This window comes from Eutrigla gurnardus (genome assembly GCF_963514095.1).
Source record: "Eutrigla gurnardus genome assembly, chromosome: 12".
Taxonomy (NCBI): domain Eukaryota; kingdom Metazoa; phylum Chordata; class Actinopteri; order Perciformes; family Triglidae; genus Eutrigla; species Eutrigla gurnardus.
Window position 1 is genome coordinate 11396838 of NC_139926.1, and position 18160 is coordinate 11414997.

The 18160-nt window shown below is 40.4% G+C and overlaps 1 protein-coding gene across 2 annotated transcripts in view; it reads right to left on the reverse strand.

Moving 5' to 3' along the window:
* Nucleotides 1-18160, reverse strand: part of lrp1bb (low density lipoprotein receptor-related protein 1Bb) — a 233809-nt gene that overhangs the window by 111398 nt on the left and 104251 nt on the right. For both annotated transcript variants that reach the window (XM_084022198.1, XM_084022197.1), the window contains 8 exons: nucleotides 17996-18124; nucleotides 14522-14779; nucleotides 13407-13569; nucleotides 6961-7183; nucleotides 5027-5219; nucleotides 4717-4860; nucleotides 3266-3502; nucleotides 2244-2424 (listed from right to left, as the gene is read on the reverse strand). In XM_084022198.1, the coding sequence (XP_083878324.1) occupies nucleotides 2244-2424; nucleotides 3266-3502; nucleotides 4717-4860; nucleotides 5027-5219; nucleotides 6961-7183; nucleotides 13407-13569; nucleotides 14522-14779; nucleotides 17996-18124 (1528 nt within the window). The remainder of the gene's footprint in view (nucleotides 1-2243; nucleotides 2425-3265; nucleotides 3503-4716; nucleotides 4861-5026; nucleotides 5220-6960; nucleotides 7184-13406; nucleotides 13570-14521; nucleotides 14780-17995; nucleotides 18125-18160) is intronic.

Below are 18160 nucleotides of genomic sequence, written 5' to 3' on the forward strand. Positions count from 1 at the left end.
AAGGTTCAGGCAACAACATGAGCCACCATTTCCGTTGACCAAAAAAACCCACAACCCTGTACTCGTTAAAACAGCAAATGTTGTCTCAGTGCAGCCACGCTGGTTTACATTTACCCGCCTTCTGTAGAACGGCATATCTTGTGATCATCAGTCCGAGCAGATGTCTGCTAAAAAGGATGATCATCAGAATTAACATTTGAAGGAAAGTGATATTTATATCTAAAAAAACAACAACAATTTGCCATATCCACTGTCACAACTATTGATACCAAGAATCCTCCCATGGGTCACCACAGACGAACTCGCTCTTCACAAACATCTCTCCTACTTCACGGTTTAAAGACAACATCGGTTGTGCTTGAAACCTGGCAGGGAAAAAAAATCAATTCATCCCGACATTGCTAAAAGCAGGTGAACAAAAGGAAAAGGAGATCGAAAAAGATGCAAAAACAAACACAAAAAAAAATCTATTTTACAGCAATTTAAGAAATTACATGTAAGCTTGAATTTGTTAAGAAAAGGTCTGTCTCGTTTGTCTCCCTTTCAGTTGTCAATTATATTGAACCATATGCCAATTATTATTGATTACATTTTTTTAAAAAGCACAGGCAAACACAGAAACATACGTGTATTCCTGCATGGGCCCATCTTTACAAATCTGTACAAGCCTCAACCAACAAATTATCCAGAATTATTGCTAAATCCCTTTCAGACTCGACTCACTCAATCGGTCTGACAAGTCTCTGGAGGCAAGCAGGTATATTTCCTTTTCCCTGAGCTCATTAATTACAGTCCGGTTTCACAACTTTAGATAGGAGACGGATGTCAGAGTTGAGAGACAACAAGTAGTCTGCTAATTTTAAATCAATAAAAAGCTTAATCATCGATAGCCGGTGGGCTCGAGAGAAGCCTCTTTTGCTTGTTAGGCTATTTACCTGCAGTTTTGTATATGAATGCAGAATCTGTTTATAAAGATTAGACCCAAGCCAAGCCTGAAATCGGCTTAGAGCTGGCTGCTGGTTTAAGCAGTATCAACCCATTCTCACCCCAAAGTGTCAAACACCACAGCATGTTCGTTGCTCCTGAGCTTGAAGTCATGAGGGTCTACGTATCCCTCCACCAACTTGACTAAATGTCACCCTTTACTTACATTTTTTTTGTCTTACCACGTCATGTTAACAGCACATTACATGGTGGTGTGTCCCTAACCAGTCAACAACCTGACTACACTATCAGCATTGTGTTGGTCCAATGATAATTTCCTAATTCCCAGCTGATTCCTTCATATTAGAAAATGAAATAGAATCTGAAAACTTGTTAAATACTTTTCACTTTGAAATACTTAAATCACTTATGAAGGCTGCGAGGCCGATGCTTTCATTCATCATGTCTTGTAAATAGACTAAATCATGTGTTGTGATGTCTAACTTGTTTTTCTTTTCCTATGGTTTTAAAATAATGTGGCAGGTTGCTGTCAAGTATTGAGCGACACTGTCCCACACCTGTGCACACAGTGGGTGGAGCATCAGCTATCTAAGATCAATGTATGAATTCTGTAGAATATCCTTGACAAAGGTCCAGAGGGGCCGTAATGTCAGTATTTTAAATAAACTATGATGTTCTGCAAGATGGATGAGTGAATATCCAGTGAGACATTATGCACATATGTGGTTTATTCCCATCCAGAGCCTGCAGGGATTTTTTTAAATAAATCTTGTTTGACCTCTTAATTAAAGAAAGGTGACACGCTGGCGTAGCGGTTAGCACTGTCTCCTCACAGCAAGGCCGGGTTCTAATCAGGGTCGGGGTCAGCCTTCTGTGTGGAGTTTGCATTTTCTCCCCGTGTCAGCGTGGGTTCTCTCCATGAACTCCAGCTTCCTCCCGCAGTTCGAAGACATGCACGATAGGTTCATTCATGACTCTAAATTGCTCGTAGGTGTGAATGAGACCGTGAGTGGTTGTCTGTCTCTTTTTGTCTCTCTATGTGACAGCCCTGTGATAGACTCGAGACCTGATAGACTGTACGCTGTCTTTGCTCAATGTCAGCTGGGATCGGCTTCAGACTCTGTGTCCCTGAACAGGATCAGCGGTTACAGATAATGGATGGCTGGATAAGAAAGCAGAGTTGTCAACTGGTATAAAATAACCTTGTGGTGGTTTTCCTCCCATCCTTCCCCATTTTTAACTGTTTATATTAAAAGTGACACTATCATACAACTCAATCCGATTTGGTTTTTCTTTACCTGTTAACGGGGTCGACCACGATGGCCCGGGGGTGTGACATATTTCCTTCCAACAGAGTCTTCCTGGTCTGGGAAGCTCTTTCCAGTCTGGCAACGCTGATTGTCTTCCTGTAGCCATCATTGGTCCAATACAAGTTATTCCCAAGCCAGTCCACTGAGATTCCTTCAACATTGTCAAGTTCTACAACCGAACAGCAGAGAAGTCAACATAATCACACCAAATACTTTTCGAAGGTTTGTGTAAAAGAAACATGAATTGAATGATGCATTTGGAAACATTCTGATAGTGTTGTGCCAAGGGAAATTATTATGAAAGGAAACATCATGAAATGTATATGAATGAAATCAGTCTGAAAATTGTCTTTTCCATTTGCATATTAACTCACATTGACAGTTGAGCCTTCACTAAGCCCCTCTGACCAGGGTCTGACAACTATACTCCCATGCAATCCTTTCAGATTTGCTTCATTTTCAGGCTGGTTTTGTGGTTTCCGAGCTAGTCAAGCTTAAACGTGTAATAGTGATAGTCATTACCCAGAAATGTTGGAATATCATTTTCAGAAGATTATTTTCACGTTTGAAATGTCTGATGCTTACTGGAAAAATGCTTTTTATATACTGTAAATAATACAGAATTGAGAATTATATGTCCACATAACAGCCTTTTCCAGACTAGTAAAGCCAATTATTTAAACAAATAATTTAAAAACATTTCAAAAATAACTTCTTAAAAAACATGTTTGTAATATTTGTTGAAATTCTGTTTACATCCCAACAGCAATCAATTAATCAAATGACCTGACAAGAAAGCAAACAAACAAAAAAAGTTTAGGAACTTTTGGTGTTTTTCGTGCTGCACGCTTCTTTTTTGGGGAAATAGTTGAATAGTAAAGAGTTTTTAAATCTACAATGTGGCTCTCACGTCTATTCATAACTGTTAATGCATTGACATTTCAGATTTCCTAGAATAAATATTCTAGGAAAATGACAGAAAATGAAAAAAAACAACACTTTAGACCTACCATCTTTGAGGATCGTTTCTCTGCTGTTTCCATCTATTTTTTGTCGACCAATGAGAAAACTGGTGGTGTCAGCAAAGTAGATGTGTCCTGTTTCTGCGTAGTAATCAATGGCTCGCGGGTTGACCAGGTCCTCGATTGGCACGATGTGCTCATCGCTGGACTTGATATTCATATCCAGGCCTCGGATGACCCCCGGACGCCCCTTACCATAGAACAGGAAGAGATCGTTTTTGGGCTCTACAAGGCAAGAAAGGACGGACCCGTTTTACTGTTATTGTCAATTAATTGGGCTAATTCATCAATGCTGATCCCAGCATTAAACCCTCTTACCGGCCACATTGTTCTTATATGTGAGCCAGAGCCAGGGCCATCCATTCACATTAATGGAGCCAGTAATCAGTGCCAATGACTTTACTCTCCCCCTTCAATCACACTGCGGCTACAAAGCTGCCTTAACAGTAGGAGAAGCAAAATGCTTACGCAAACAGACAATGGCAATACTTACCTTGGCTGTGAACACTGCTTCTGATCTAAAATAACATGGTGTCTATGGAGAAAGGCAAACAAAGGGACCTAGAAAGCTGAGGCAGCTCCGCGGTGGCCCGCCAGCCGCTCAGGGGGCTGTATGTTCTCGAACCCTTTGGGATCCTCCGAAGAGGCAAGAGAAGGAATGAAGGAGGGCTTCCAGTGAGAGAAGCAGACCTCTCCTAGCTCTCAGCCCCTACCCAAGAGACTGGGATGCTGGGGGTGAGGACCACACATGCCTCGCTTCAATTTATCATTTTGTGAGGGAGAGACCCACTACCCAGGAGACAATTAAGCATTGCGAGAGACCCAGATATCAAACACCACGGTGACTGCTGTATGAAAAAGCACTACCATTTAGCACCGAATCTCATTATGCTTAGGGAGACGGAAAGCGCGCGCAGGAGAGAGATAGCTGGTGTCATCAGAACATCTATGAGGGGGGAATAAATCAAATGTGTCATGGCAAGTCTCCCAATGCTTCGTTACCCCGATCGAACAGTGGTGGGCCCCCAGATTGTGTCATCAATTTGATCTGCTGCTTGTATTGTCAACCACACAATGTCCAGCAATTGATCAGACCGGCCAATGAATGCAGACAAACTTAAGTCCTCATTATGGCAATGATCAATCAGACTGCCGGCGGGTCAATAGCGGAACGTCACTTTCAAATGGGTTCGTGTCCACCAGTGCTCATCTTTGTCACTGTCAGTCTACGGCTGAGGCATGTGTGGCACGCCCTCAGCTCTAATATGACACATGACCTTTACAGTCGCGTGTCGATATCAAAAAGAGCAATGATGCATACTGGGTTTTTGTGTCTGGTATAAGTCAGGATTCTTGTTCATTCAAAGCAGGATGCACAGCAGAGGATATTATTTATATGATAAACTCCTATTTGAATCCAAGGAAAAATGTGTACTGACTTTTACATGACTGTCCATCAGAGCCCAGGCTGTAGCCTGTACGACAGCGGCAGGTTCTGGACTTGTAGCTGCCACTCAGGAGGCAGATATGGGAACATCCACCGGGCTTTCCATACAAAACTATTTCACATGCGTGACTCCTGACTGTGGACACAATCAGAAAGGACAACAACATCGTTATAAGTCAATGAAGCATCCGCTTCATGAACAGCACTCACTTATACTCCAGCCTGGACAAGATGGGACAAGATGGGGAAGCTTGTGACACACATTTGCTGATGTTAACCTATCTATAAGAAATGTCCTTTACCTTTTGGCTGAGTGAGTTTGTGGTAAACACGGAGTCCTCTTGTGTTCCCCAGGGTGGCTAGTGTCCTGCTCTCCACTGTGATGTTGAACCTGTGGATCTGTAGCAACTCCACAGAAGAACTCCCTTTGGAGGGATCATAGTGGGTAGCATAAAGGTAGTCCTCAAACACAGCTAATGCATAAATGTACGACACCTGAAAAACAAGAAGATCCACGGTGCTTTGTTGTTTGTTTTTTTTACATCATCCTTGAAGCCAAAAATAAGCAAATAACAAAAGAAAAGCAATAACAAAAATGTGTGTTTCACTAATTTAATCATGCAGCAGGCATAAGGGATGGGAGAGGGCGGTAGGGCCGTCTGTACATTTGGCAACCCACACGGAATCAAAAGCCGGACTCCACAGGGAGGACACTGGCCTGACACAGCAGCCTCCGTGCTACATTTAGCAGGCTGACACCCACACGAAGCGACATGGCTGGATGAGCTGTGTTCACAGGAAGTACACCTGAGCTCACTGGGTCACACCTTAACTTCAGGGGCACCAAGAAACATGTGTCCGAATAACTAAATAAATAAACAAACCACTCAACCGTCTCTCTCTATGGAATTTGGCCTCAGCACTCTACTTTTACAGCAATCTCACACACTGCTTTAAAGGTATGGCAATACACCGTATTGCATATTTACTTCCCAGAATATGCAATGCATGGTATTTGGCATTGGATTGAATAGGATAACAGAATCAACCAGACAGGATAAAAAAAAAATAGAAAAGCAACTGTGTAGCCATATAAAATGGAAATATCCTGAGTATACATACATACATGTATATATTTGAACGTATTAAAATTAGGTTATTTGGCACAAAAAATCGGCCCCTTTCTATGCAAATGTAGGCTAATAGCCACGTACAGTTGCTGTGAAATTATTCAACTTCAGAGAGTTGGAGGTAACGGAAGCACATTTATACAGGGCTGTCAATGATCGCGGTTTATTAAATCCCAAACACGGTTTCTCTCTGTCACGTTTAAATGCCTTGCCTGAAGTTCTGAGGAATGACTCTGCACCGTGTCAGTGGGGATCTGTAGCTCCCAAGTCTGGAATTTTTTTTTTTTTTTTTTCTGCCATTGTTCTGCTTGCTATGTTTTTGGCACAAAGGCAACATTTATAATTGCCACATGGATTGTGACAGTCTGACCCCAAATCAGGGCAAATCAGCTGCACAAATATAACCTGCGCAATATCCTTTGTGAATCGGACCTCGACATGGGGAAGGTAGCAGTTGCAGGAAATGCGTAATTCATGCTGCTATCAAAGGCTGCGATCCTAATCTAGTGAGTGCAAAGGTGAGCAAAGTTGGTACTTCTGATCACTGATATAATTGGCTATGAAGGAGCTTAATGGCATTGCAGATGCAAGGTGTGTCTAATGATGCCATAATTAAGCGGAGGGGGCATTATTATGCAAAGTAAAACAAGGTGTTATGTATGGTTTCCTCTTCCTCACGAAGGGTGAGTAATCTAGTCCAAGTTGCCTGAACAGGCCTCTTAATGAATAGTCATGACCTGTGATGAAAGGCTTCAAAAGTGCACCACAGGAAAGAGACTATTGATATCCTCATTTGGAAGACAGCTCCACATGCAAATTCAATTAAAAATACATTTTCTATAAAAATGGAGAGTGAAATACAACAACAGGCAGTGAATATACCATTTTCCTTGCAGTGATAAAGCATGGTGCCCTAAATCAGAAAATTAGAAAGCCCCTCTCACGTAACAATGTGGAGTCTCTCACATGAAGAGGGACACAGCACTGATAAGAGAAGCCAATTGTCTGTTCAGATTCCCACTGACGTTGGTCCACAATGGCTCCTTATGATGTGGAGCCCAAGGAAGACAAAAAAAGCAGCGCTTACAGTGAAATGCGACACTCACTTGACTCCCATGGATGACGGTGTGCCTGTTCCTGCCGTTGTAATCCACCACATCGATGTAATCCAGGTAGGCGTCCGCCCAGTACACCAGCTTCTTGACCACATCCAACGCCACGGCAGTGGGCTGCTCGATTTTGTAATCCACAAGCCGGGTCCGGTTGGTGCCATCCATGTTGCAGCGCTCCACCTTGGCCACGTTCCCATAATCAGTGAAGAAGAGCATTCTGTGGGAGTGTTAATAATGTTACATGCTGGAAAAGGAAGGTCACTTTGCTGGGAGAGCAGGGTCTACATTTTTGCTTCAGATCTTCTAAGATCTATTTTCTCTAGATACAATAAGTAAATCAAAACAAAATGCCTTCCCTTCACAGTACATATGTGCTATTATTAGTGTATTATTTAGCATTTTCAAAAGCCAAAAGACAGGAGTAAAAGTGTGGGGCATTAATTCACCTGTGTTTAACGGCAAGATGCAAACATTAGCATGCCCGGCTCGTAAGCTTACAAGCTCCGTAACCTAGTGTAACCTTAGATGCCAAGAGTTAGCATATGATTAGCTTAGTACGTTTTTTTGTGAGATTGTGACCTACAGTGCAGATAATGTTAAAATAAAGTCACATTCAATACTGCCAGGTTGGGTAAAAAACACTCTTGAGCTCCACTTAAGTGTAGGTACATGGCAACGTTGGTTCTGCTGTGTTTTTCCTGAGGGTTTCTCTTTGAAGGTTTAAAGTTAAACATACTGTTACGACCAGTAATACATAAACAATGATCCTCCATGATTTGCGCGTCTTCCACATAGTTTATTAACTGGTGAAGTCTTTTTTCTTTTTTTTTAAATCTGGGACCTGTTAGCGTTAATCGTTTTGCCTGATATGATGAATCCATCAAATGCATATTTAAGATCCCATAATTGTAGTATTAAAATGAATAAGCAACAAAATTCACATCTGGAATGAAGGACTCACTGTTTCATTGTAAACCTGCCCCTCTTATCCTTGTGAACTGATGCACAAAATTGAAGAGATTGACCGGCGTAGCTACAGTACCTCAGGGAGGGTTATTCAAATGTAACTAATTATGCCCAAACACTGTTTTTAACTTTGGCATGCATACGTTGTTATATCGACCAGCCTCTGATTGTGACCAGATGTTCGATCACAAGCAAAGACCTAATAACAGTACCTGTTCACTGAATCACAAATGTTCCTAAACTAGAAACTAATGCCTGTCTGCGTCATTCTCTCAATTGCAGCTATGCACCTGCTGCTATAAATGATTCCCAGCCCCATTTGTACTTACACGTAACCCTAAATCAGCATTTATATAGTTTCTGAACATTATGTGATTCTGTTGAAGCAAGTTTTTTTTAAGTACTCTGACAATCTCAGAAATCATTGCAATCAATATCATTCACCGTATGCTACCTGCCCAGCAATTTGAGGGGATGTTGAGCTTAAAGTGTACAGCCGTCTTACATTCATGAAACTGTAATAAGCACTGCAGTAGTGCACCGTTTTTGTTTGATGGGACAATTATTAGTGCTAAGAGGCGGTGGAGGAAGTAAGTTTAAGTGTTCAGGTGGTGCTATGTCACATGTTTTTCAACGTTCAAACAAATAAGTACAGTAAAGTAAATGCAGAGTAGAGATAACACAATACTCAATTAAGTACCTCAAAGTTAAGTGAAGTGCAATAAACTGGAACGCACTTCCTTGTTTCATGCAGCTGTTTAGCCATAACACGATGATAATAAGTAGAATATCACGGCTGTGTTCTGTAAATTTGTTATGGAATATTTGTTGTCGTCTAATAGTCATTCTTAGATGTATTTATCTTTATTGTAGCTTTTTTGTTTTCTTTTCTTCAAATTCACCCATTTTTGGTTGTCTGATGTTTTACTCTCCCTTGGGCGTGACTAAAAGGTTGTAGATTATTAAAGCTCTGGTCTACGATTTGGAAATTTTTGCAAATTGAGACAAAATGTATCCACACCGGGAAACTAAACGGCGTCCTGTCTGAGTTCATACCCGGAGGGGGATGTTCCCATTCATTGTCTATGTAAAAAAACGTGTAATGCTTTCGTGTCACGGCACGTTTCGAGAGACGGTGCGCTGCCTCCCACAAACTCTCGAATATCTTTTAAACTGACCGTTGTCGATCTAAAATAAAGACAGATTCAGCAACTGCATAGCTTATTTCTCGCATAAAATGTTTTCAGAAACACATTTCGGTGAACTATTTTCGTAAAATAAGAGGGAGGTGGGAGGCAGCAAACCTTTCAAATCATAGCTTTAAGTGAAAGCAGCAAGAGCCAATGTGTGATATTGGTTGTGTTTCTAAATGCCCAAGAAAACCGATGCTTACATTTGCCGCACAAAGGCCTCTTGTGAACACGTGAATTAGGGTTGTATAAAGAAGTAGTGTGATGTTGTTAAAGCTCCACAATACATGATGAAGTTGAGGTGTAGTAGTTCCAGTCTTTGAAGGCACTGACTCGAAATGCACCAGTTTAGAAGAGATTCATCAGAGGCATTTTTGAAAGCATGAAACAATTTAGTCATTAAGATTGGAGGACGTGTTGCCACAATGAGTGATTATGATGTAAACAAAAGTTATCAGCAGATAATTTCAGATAAAAAGTTTCAAAGTACACACATCGGTGACAGTTAAATTAAATTAAAAGAAATGGAAAGTATCAAAATCACCTTTGATATAATGCTGTGACTCAATGGTGGCTTATGAAACAAAAATAGGGAAAAGCAAAAATAATACATAATAATGTTAAATCAAATAAATAAATAACTATCGACATTTTCGTAAATGCCTTTCTAAAATACCCGGTGAAGCTGGCTTCTGGGATACACAAAAGCTCTGTAACCTGGAGGCAAACGGAATAAAAGCAGCACTTTCCATTTCATTTGTGGTCAGGTTGGGGACATTTAGAAGACACGCTGCAGAGCACCTCAGGGTATGTAAGTAGTCGGAAATTGATAGACAAGGTGTGATGCATGGCGGCGCCAAACAATTTAGCACTTTAAAAATCATGAGGACGACAAATAAGATGAAATAGATTTCTTAAGACACGGGGAGCCAGTAGAGCAGTCGTGTGAAACAGGTATTACTTTTAGTCTAATTGGTTTCTTACAATAGGGGTGGGATAGCATTAGACAAACTTCTGAGATGGCTTTAACTCACGGACTATCAAGTATTCGAAACCTCCCGTAGATAACATAGGGTTGCCTTGCAGTCTTGCTTCGGCTCGTGCCGGATGGAGCTCCAACAACCCCCAGTGATAACGAGCTTCAACGGCGGGAAGCCGACTTAATCTGCACAAGTCAAGCCAGGCGATAGATGGGCTGCCCTTTGAACCCTCGACCAGGCTGGGGCTAAAAAAGTGTCAGCATCAGCAAGGAACCAGGCTCCCCAAACAGGTGCACCTCCACGTGGCATACAAATGATAGCTTTCTGGGATTAGGATGGTGCTGATGCTGTAGTTGTACATTCTGCAGCTACAACGAAATCCATGTTGGAATTCTGGAAATGAGCAACCCTGAAAATACACTGCAAGAAGCCAGTGAACAAAAGTACAGTATGTGTCTTAGAATGAAACGGAAGTCTGAATAGAAACTGCAAATGAAAGATTGAAGTTATTTACTGTTTTTTTTATCCATTGTATACCACAGTGGTATTTCATAATTCCCTTCAGCTGCTTTCTTCTGATTTGCAGTTTTTAGTCTGCAATTCACCTTTGCAATAGAACAACCATATAGTCAAGGACTCCACCTCTTGTGAACAACTGGAAGTACCTGCTCTTAGCAAATTGCATTTCAATAAAAAATAAAGGTGCAGCCTTTAATAGACTATGGCAGCATTTCTTACACTTGACAGATAATAAATCACATTCTCTCCTGTAAAAATTGTCCTTTTTTTAATATAATTCTATAAAAATCACAAATAAGTATGAGGGGCAGACATTATTCAGAATTGCGATGCATTTACACGTACTTTTCCTCTCGAATACACATATGAAACCAGTCATTCACATATTGAAAACAAGACACACACACACACATACACACAAGTGAAATGCTACATCGATGTGGCAAATGAATGAACAGTCGCTCGCCTTTATTATGAAATGCACATTCTTCTCTCAACCACCTTCCAGTTCAGGAAAATCATCTCATACACCAAATGCTTTCACGCAAAAAAATATTTTGACACTTTTCAATAGTTTATATAAAAGGTTTTTACAATACTATATGAGAGTATTTCAGCTGTGTGTATAAGGAAATTTACTAGTATGTGTGAAAGTCGTATATGTGAAAATATAATTTTTTAGTTATGCATGTAAAAGCATTTCACTTGTATGTGTGTGGTTTTCAGCGTAGCATGTGAATGACTGGGATCTCTTATGTGAGAGGAAAAGTATGTGTTTATGCATGGTAATTCTGAAGATTGTCCCTAATGGCCCCTCATAAATAAGTATGCCACTCAATTTGTTTTTCCATAAGATGTAGTTTGAATGCAATATTTGTTTTGTTTTAATTATTTTGCAGTGGAATAGGCATAATAATATATATTATATTAACAACACAACAAATCACGTCAGCTTTCTGTTGTGGTTATCTAAAACAACCCGAGCCAGGCGACAGTCAGTCATGGAATTTTGTACATTCAAGGTTCCTAGATAATTTATCAATCTGACTTTGGCGACTATAATCAGATCCCATGATTATTCTTCCAGTGGCACAATGAAGTTGACATTTGGATTTTCTATCTCTTCAATCGTGATTGTATGGTATTTTGAAAAACAGCACATCCTTTCCCGTCATGGATAACAAAACAAATGCACGTGGGACATGGTGTATAATAAACTAAAATGGAACTCCCAGCTAGCTTGCATTTAGCATATCATCAATCAAGCTCTCTTTCAAAAACTGTTTTTTTTTTTTTTTTTAAGTAAGACAGCATAGAAAGACAGAGAGAATCAAATAACAATAAAAATGATGAGTGGCAAACCAGAGGATTTACTATAGGTTCCACATATGGTGCAGCTCCCTGATTTATGTTGTTTTCACTCTATTGCTCCAGGCTGGCAGACCTCTCTCAGGCTTCACAAGCAGCTGTACACATCTCACCAATTAGAGGCAGGAAGAGGCCTTGGTAAACTTCAGTGTCTTATACAGTCAATCGAGCCAGCATCCTGCATGTTCAGCTCCCTAGTGGGCAGACTCTATATCCACACAATCATCCCTCTACACATACAACAAAATGGGCACCTACATGTAAGTGTGTGTTTGTGAGTCATGTGTGATTACGACAAACCAATGAATAAATCCAACCTAACCTACAGCAAGCAGAAAGGTATCGTATATTTGCCATATAAGCCATACGACCGTTTCCCAACGGCCGGCCAGCATTTAATAAGAACAAAGAGATGCTGCCAAACAAATCCAAATTGTCCATATCATTAACAAACCAGCAGCTAATTATTTTTGATTGGACCCAATGGCTTAATCTAATGTATTGTTAAGATGGTACGTTTACATTGCCTTGGCCTTATGAGGGCTGGACGTGGCAGTTAAACAGAATTGGTGCACAGCAGCATGTTGCCGGCATTGTTATTGGTGCTTGGGGGTGGTCATTAGGGTGCTAGGAGCTCTAGTACTAAAAAGAAATGGTGCATCTCTATTATTTGTATATCACAGTTTCTTAAATGTGTAAATCATTACAAATGTGCTCCTATTCGGCAGACTGTCCTCCTCATAACATAAGGGCCCTGCTCTCCTCTTGCTCACTGGAAATAAGAGGGCAGAAAAAGGCTTTGAGCTACTGAAACTGGTTCACATTCTGGTACAGCTGCATGCAATTTGTTTAATTTCTTTCTTTCTTTTTGTTTTACTTTGTTCTGAATGATGACACAGGAAATCTAAATAATATATTTTCTATGGCCGTCAACCATATGCTGTAAATGTTTCAGTTTTCACACTGAGCGGTGTGGGGATATTTTTACTCTGCAGTTGCTCAGCTTTTTTGTGATCTCCACAGAGTCAGAAACCCTGTAATGGAAGGTCCTGAAGGGGCCTTTTCTACTGAGGAATGAAGGGTGGAATCAGTGAATACAAATGAATGTCTCGACAGCAGAAGCTGTCTGAAGCATCACCAGCTATCCACCAAATTACACTGCTGAAAGAGAGGGAATCGTTTAAATCCCTTCATTGTAGCTCACTCACATTCTTCCAGACAAGTCAATTGCTATGCATAGTGATTTTCCTTTTCTTCCTTTATATATACATACATATATATATATATATATATATATATATATATATATATATATATATATATATATATATATATATATATTCCAAAAGATGCATGATGATAAATGAGCCTTGCTGTACTCAGAGATGGTGTATTATATAGGCTAGAAAAAACTCACCCCATGAGAGGATCCAGAGCGATTCCTTTAGGATTCAGCAGGTCTAGTTGGAGGATAGTAACACAAGTGTCCCCACCATGGTCACAGACAAATATCTTGTCAGTGATGCGGTCCACAAAATAGAAGTTGCCTGTTAACCAGTCAATTGCCATGTGCTCCACATCTGTAATGGGAAAATAGGATTTATTGTGTAAAACAGTTGAATTAAAAACACACAGTTTAAAAAAAATGTAAATACATTTTTTCACACTTTGCCTGACTACCACAAAATAATATATGAAAAAAATTATCCAAAAACAGGGGTTGTTATACCCCCATGTTTTAGTCTCCAGGAATACTGGGTCATACACTTCCCATAATCTCAATAACATGATTTGTTATTGAGTTGCCTCTCTGCTTGGTAAATGTTCACACCTTTCAAACTATGTGGACCCATTTCATCAAGGGTTATGTTCAAACATATCTAGACTCCAAGCACAAGCTGAAATAACCCTGATGATTTCATCATTGTTATTTAAAAAAATGTTTGGAGACTCCACCAAGCAGCACAGAAGGCTAAATAGTCGTCAAAATCAAGTGGAAACTGCGCTCAAAATATATTATTATATCATATTAAACCATGGCCACAGAGAATTATGATTGGCTTACAGGTTTCCATTCTGTTTGAAAAGGACACAGTACAACCTGACACCCCTGGTAAATTGTTCTAGATGAATAAATCAGGATTAAACTTAAATAACGACAGCACTAGGTTAAGCTCTGAGTGAAAACCTTACATATTTATAACAGATATTTGTGAGCATCTGGACAAGATCAACTAAATGGAGGGAAAGAAAGCACTTTTGAAGTATTGAAGCCAGCTGTGGGAGAAAGGTGAGTAGCCAAAACCACTGAGGCTAACCTGCCTTCAACCACACGGATAATGAAGAGATATAGAGAGAGCTCTGAGAGGGAAGAGAAAGAGAACGAGGAGTGAGCATGTGTGTGAGAGAGAGCTCCGGGTGAGCTGTATCTCAACCAACCACTATCCCCTCGGTGAAGGTTCATCATTAAAACGTTGATAATCATTTAAATTCATCAGAAATGTAAGGGAATGAAAACAGCTGAAAGCGTACATTGCAAACTTTGTTGTGTTCTTATTTCTTGCTCCCGCGTGAATCCGCGAAGATTCCTCGTTTCCGCACAGCGGAGTTGCCCAGAGGACTCTGTGGACAGAGCCCAGCAGACGCTCTCCTTGTTGTACTGGAAATCCAATGCTAGTGTTCCATTTACACTCAGAGACCTCAGGGGCTGGAGGCCCGTCCCATTTAGATTGGTGATGACAACACCATCCGACCCACCAATGAGAAGCATCGGACGGCTATCACCGGGATCTGGAGCGAAAGAGAAAACATGGAGGGTATTATTAGAGGGTTTGAGTGGCAGCCAAAACACTCAGGAGGAATACAGAAATACAGAGAATCACAAATAAATACAACAGGGAAAGGAAGACTGCAAGCATGGTGAGAAAGAATACTTCACCATCGGAGGTAAAGAAAGAAAGAAAAAGGAAAGAAAGGAAAATGTCTATTCAAACCTTAACATCGGGTGAAACAGCACCAAAACAATCCTACAAAAACTAATTTTCAGAGCTGATTAATTTGGAAAAAAAAATGCTTGTTAAGAATCGGACAAATGACCTGACCATGGTGAAGTGAAGTAAACTACAGTACATAAAGTACATCGTGCCTATTCTACCTCTCTTTCACTTTTCACTTGGAGTAAAGTTTTGAATGCAGGACTTTAACAGTGCACTATTAAGAGTTTTACTATTAAGAGTTTTCACACACAAAAACAATGATAAACCTTGTTCTTATACCACTGCCAATACATTGACATTACTTGCGGGAACATCTGTGAAATACAATTAGCAGAGGAAATTTACAAATAGGCATGCAAGTCTTGTTTTTAAATAAGAACCTCAGATAGAACAAAGGTATAAGTTAGTAGTTGTACACCACTCTAAACCTCAAGGTAAAAACGCACCCAAGTTACATCACACAAGTGAAATACATTCTGGTTCTATTCTGCATCCCATCCCTGCTGCTAAACAGAGCACTGCTCCTTTGTTTATTCAAAGTGCATTAATATTGAACGTGTGGCGTGTCTAAATTGCATCGTGAATTGGACCTGGCACTCCCTTGGGTTCCCAAGCAATACACCTGCCAAGTGTATATGCAGTGGAAACACACATACAGATAGACAGACTCCCTGCTATATAGTGGGATAAGTCAAGTCAAGGAAGCCAGTCCGTGGTGGTAAAACTGAGATAAGGCACTTTATGGGCTTAATTGAGCGTGCACATTCTCTGACATCAGGTTCACCCCCTAAAAAGTGCCCTTATTTATCCCGATCTTCCACACAAGTTCAAGTCAAGGGCTACTCCCCTAATATAGGCAATAAATCAGAATGCCTGCTCACATAAATGCTTCCCCTTATCCCTCTGAATCAACTTTTAGTAGTCTCACAATTCTCTCCCACACTAGTGGGTGGCTGGGGTTTTGACCAGGCTCTCTGGTCTACCCTGATCACGCAAGGGAAATGTTAGCAGATGTAAAAATGATGGCTAAGCTTTTCTAAAAGGTACAAATAATATAAGGGCGTCCATGGGTATTGCATTTCTTGACACACACAAATCCCACTGAAACAACATTAAGTCATCCCCATTTTGCAGTTAATACCAATGTCAGAAATACTCTTTGAGGTGTGTCTGTGTGTGACAGCAGCTGGAAGGCTGAGAACCAGCAGGGGAACACGGGATAACGTAAACACTGCTTTTACACCATGACCAGACAGTGTCTATGCAGCAGCGGTATTGAAGAGTAACGACCTACCCTCCTTCTCAACGGACCAAAGTGCCATTTACAGGAAAGCTTCTATGCTCTTTTAATGCTGATGAAATAATTACCTAGCTTGCCTGCAAAGTGATGTTAAAAGTGCATGTGTTACGAAGCAAATGCCTTATACAAATATGGTTCAAAATTTGATTTGGATGGAGCCACATTTTCCATCTATATAAACAGAGAACTGGCGATATTCCAACAGATTAATGCAGTGAAAGTCAAACAATATAGAATACAATATGCATTTCTCCCTTTTTGTTTCCCCAGAGAAAAACCCAGGACATGTGCTTCACAGAGCATAACATGCATAGCAGCAAAAAAGCATGTGATTGATGACACATCAGTTGGAATTTAAGCATAGGCTAATCGATGCTTAAATTAGTAGAATCTACATGTTTCTTATCATGACAAAGTCTAACGAAATTACCGAACCAATGGAAGCTAGGATTATTTTTGTATTCAAAACTATTAAAAACAAGTCAATGAGCCACACCTTTGCACTAGGGTGACATGATATTTTTACATTTTGATTAACCCGGGCATTGTACTTCATTTAGAGTCAATCTATAAACTATCCTGCTACTGTGAATATTCAGTAGCGCATCAAATGTGTATTGATCTGCGGCTGAAAAGTCCTCGACAAACACACGTTTTACTCCCGGTTTGAGTAGTCTTTCATTAAAACTATAGTGATATTATTTGGCTGAATTTAACTTTATTTTCTGCAACAAGGAGTAACCCCGCACTTCCACAATGGACAGCGTGTAGTTAGCACGAGTCGCTTCAAGCATGAAAATGTTGTAAAGTCACACTTTCTGTTGTGAGCCAAATGCTCACAGAGATCCAATCAAGATTAAAACCCCAGAGAGAGTGTTTGTGATGAGTTTTAACCTCAATCGGACGTACACCCAACACATTAATATGTTTTTCATTCCCTGCTGCTTCTCATCTTCTAGTCTCAGCAAGCTCTATCTGAAATTTATATTCATGAGCTTTTACAACTAATGGTAAGCCCATAGTTATCCCTGTACCACTATCGCTCTCTGCTAAATTAATATTAATGCATGTGAGCATTGGGTTCAGTTAAGTTTATGGGTAATCATATTCAGTTTATTCCTGGTAGGACACAAGTCACATTGATTAAAAGCTGCAACAGTGGTGTTCTCCCCAGCTAGGTGTGTTGGGCCTCCAGCTATATTCAACCCATATATGCCAAAGTGACAACACCTGTAACAAAAAAAAAAATCTGCTTCACTTTATGGTTCAATGCACGACAAAAAAATATACCGCACAAGGTCAGGCGTGTTTACTTGTGGACCACCAAAACACAATGCCTCTTTTGGTTGTTTTATTTCTAAGTAGGCTGTTTTACTCATCGGGACAGATTTGTTAGCCGCGTCGGGCATTAACATAAATCAGGGTGACACTGGGCATTGTCTCCGCACAAAATACCCCAGACTGCTCCCACTTAAAATCTCATGCTCATTAATTTTATCATTATCCTGGCCTGACCACGTCTACCCATTCCCATGTGTGTGATAGATGTGGTCACTACTAAACCGCATTAATCTTGCCCTACCAAAGCTAGAGAGCGCCACGCTGGAAATCCACTCATGTTGAATAACCCCCCCCCCCCTGCTTATTATTAGAAATAAAAGATACAACTATGCAGATTGTGTCGTTTGAAAATGCAAGTGTGCCGCTCACCTTGTTTGGCTTTGCAGGATATTCTGTCAGGCTGCAGGATGTATCCTTCCGTGCAGCTGCATCTGTATGACCCGTACGTGTTTGCGCAGGTTTGGCTGCACGCGCCATACATGGCACATTCATCATGATCTTATGGAAAAAAGGAAGAGACACATTTGTAACAAA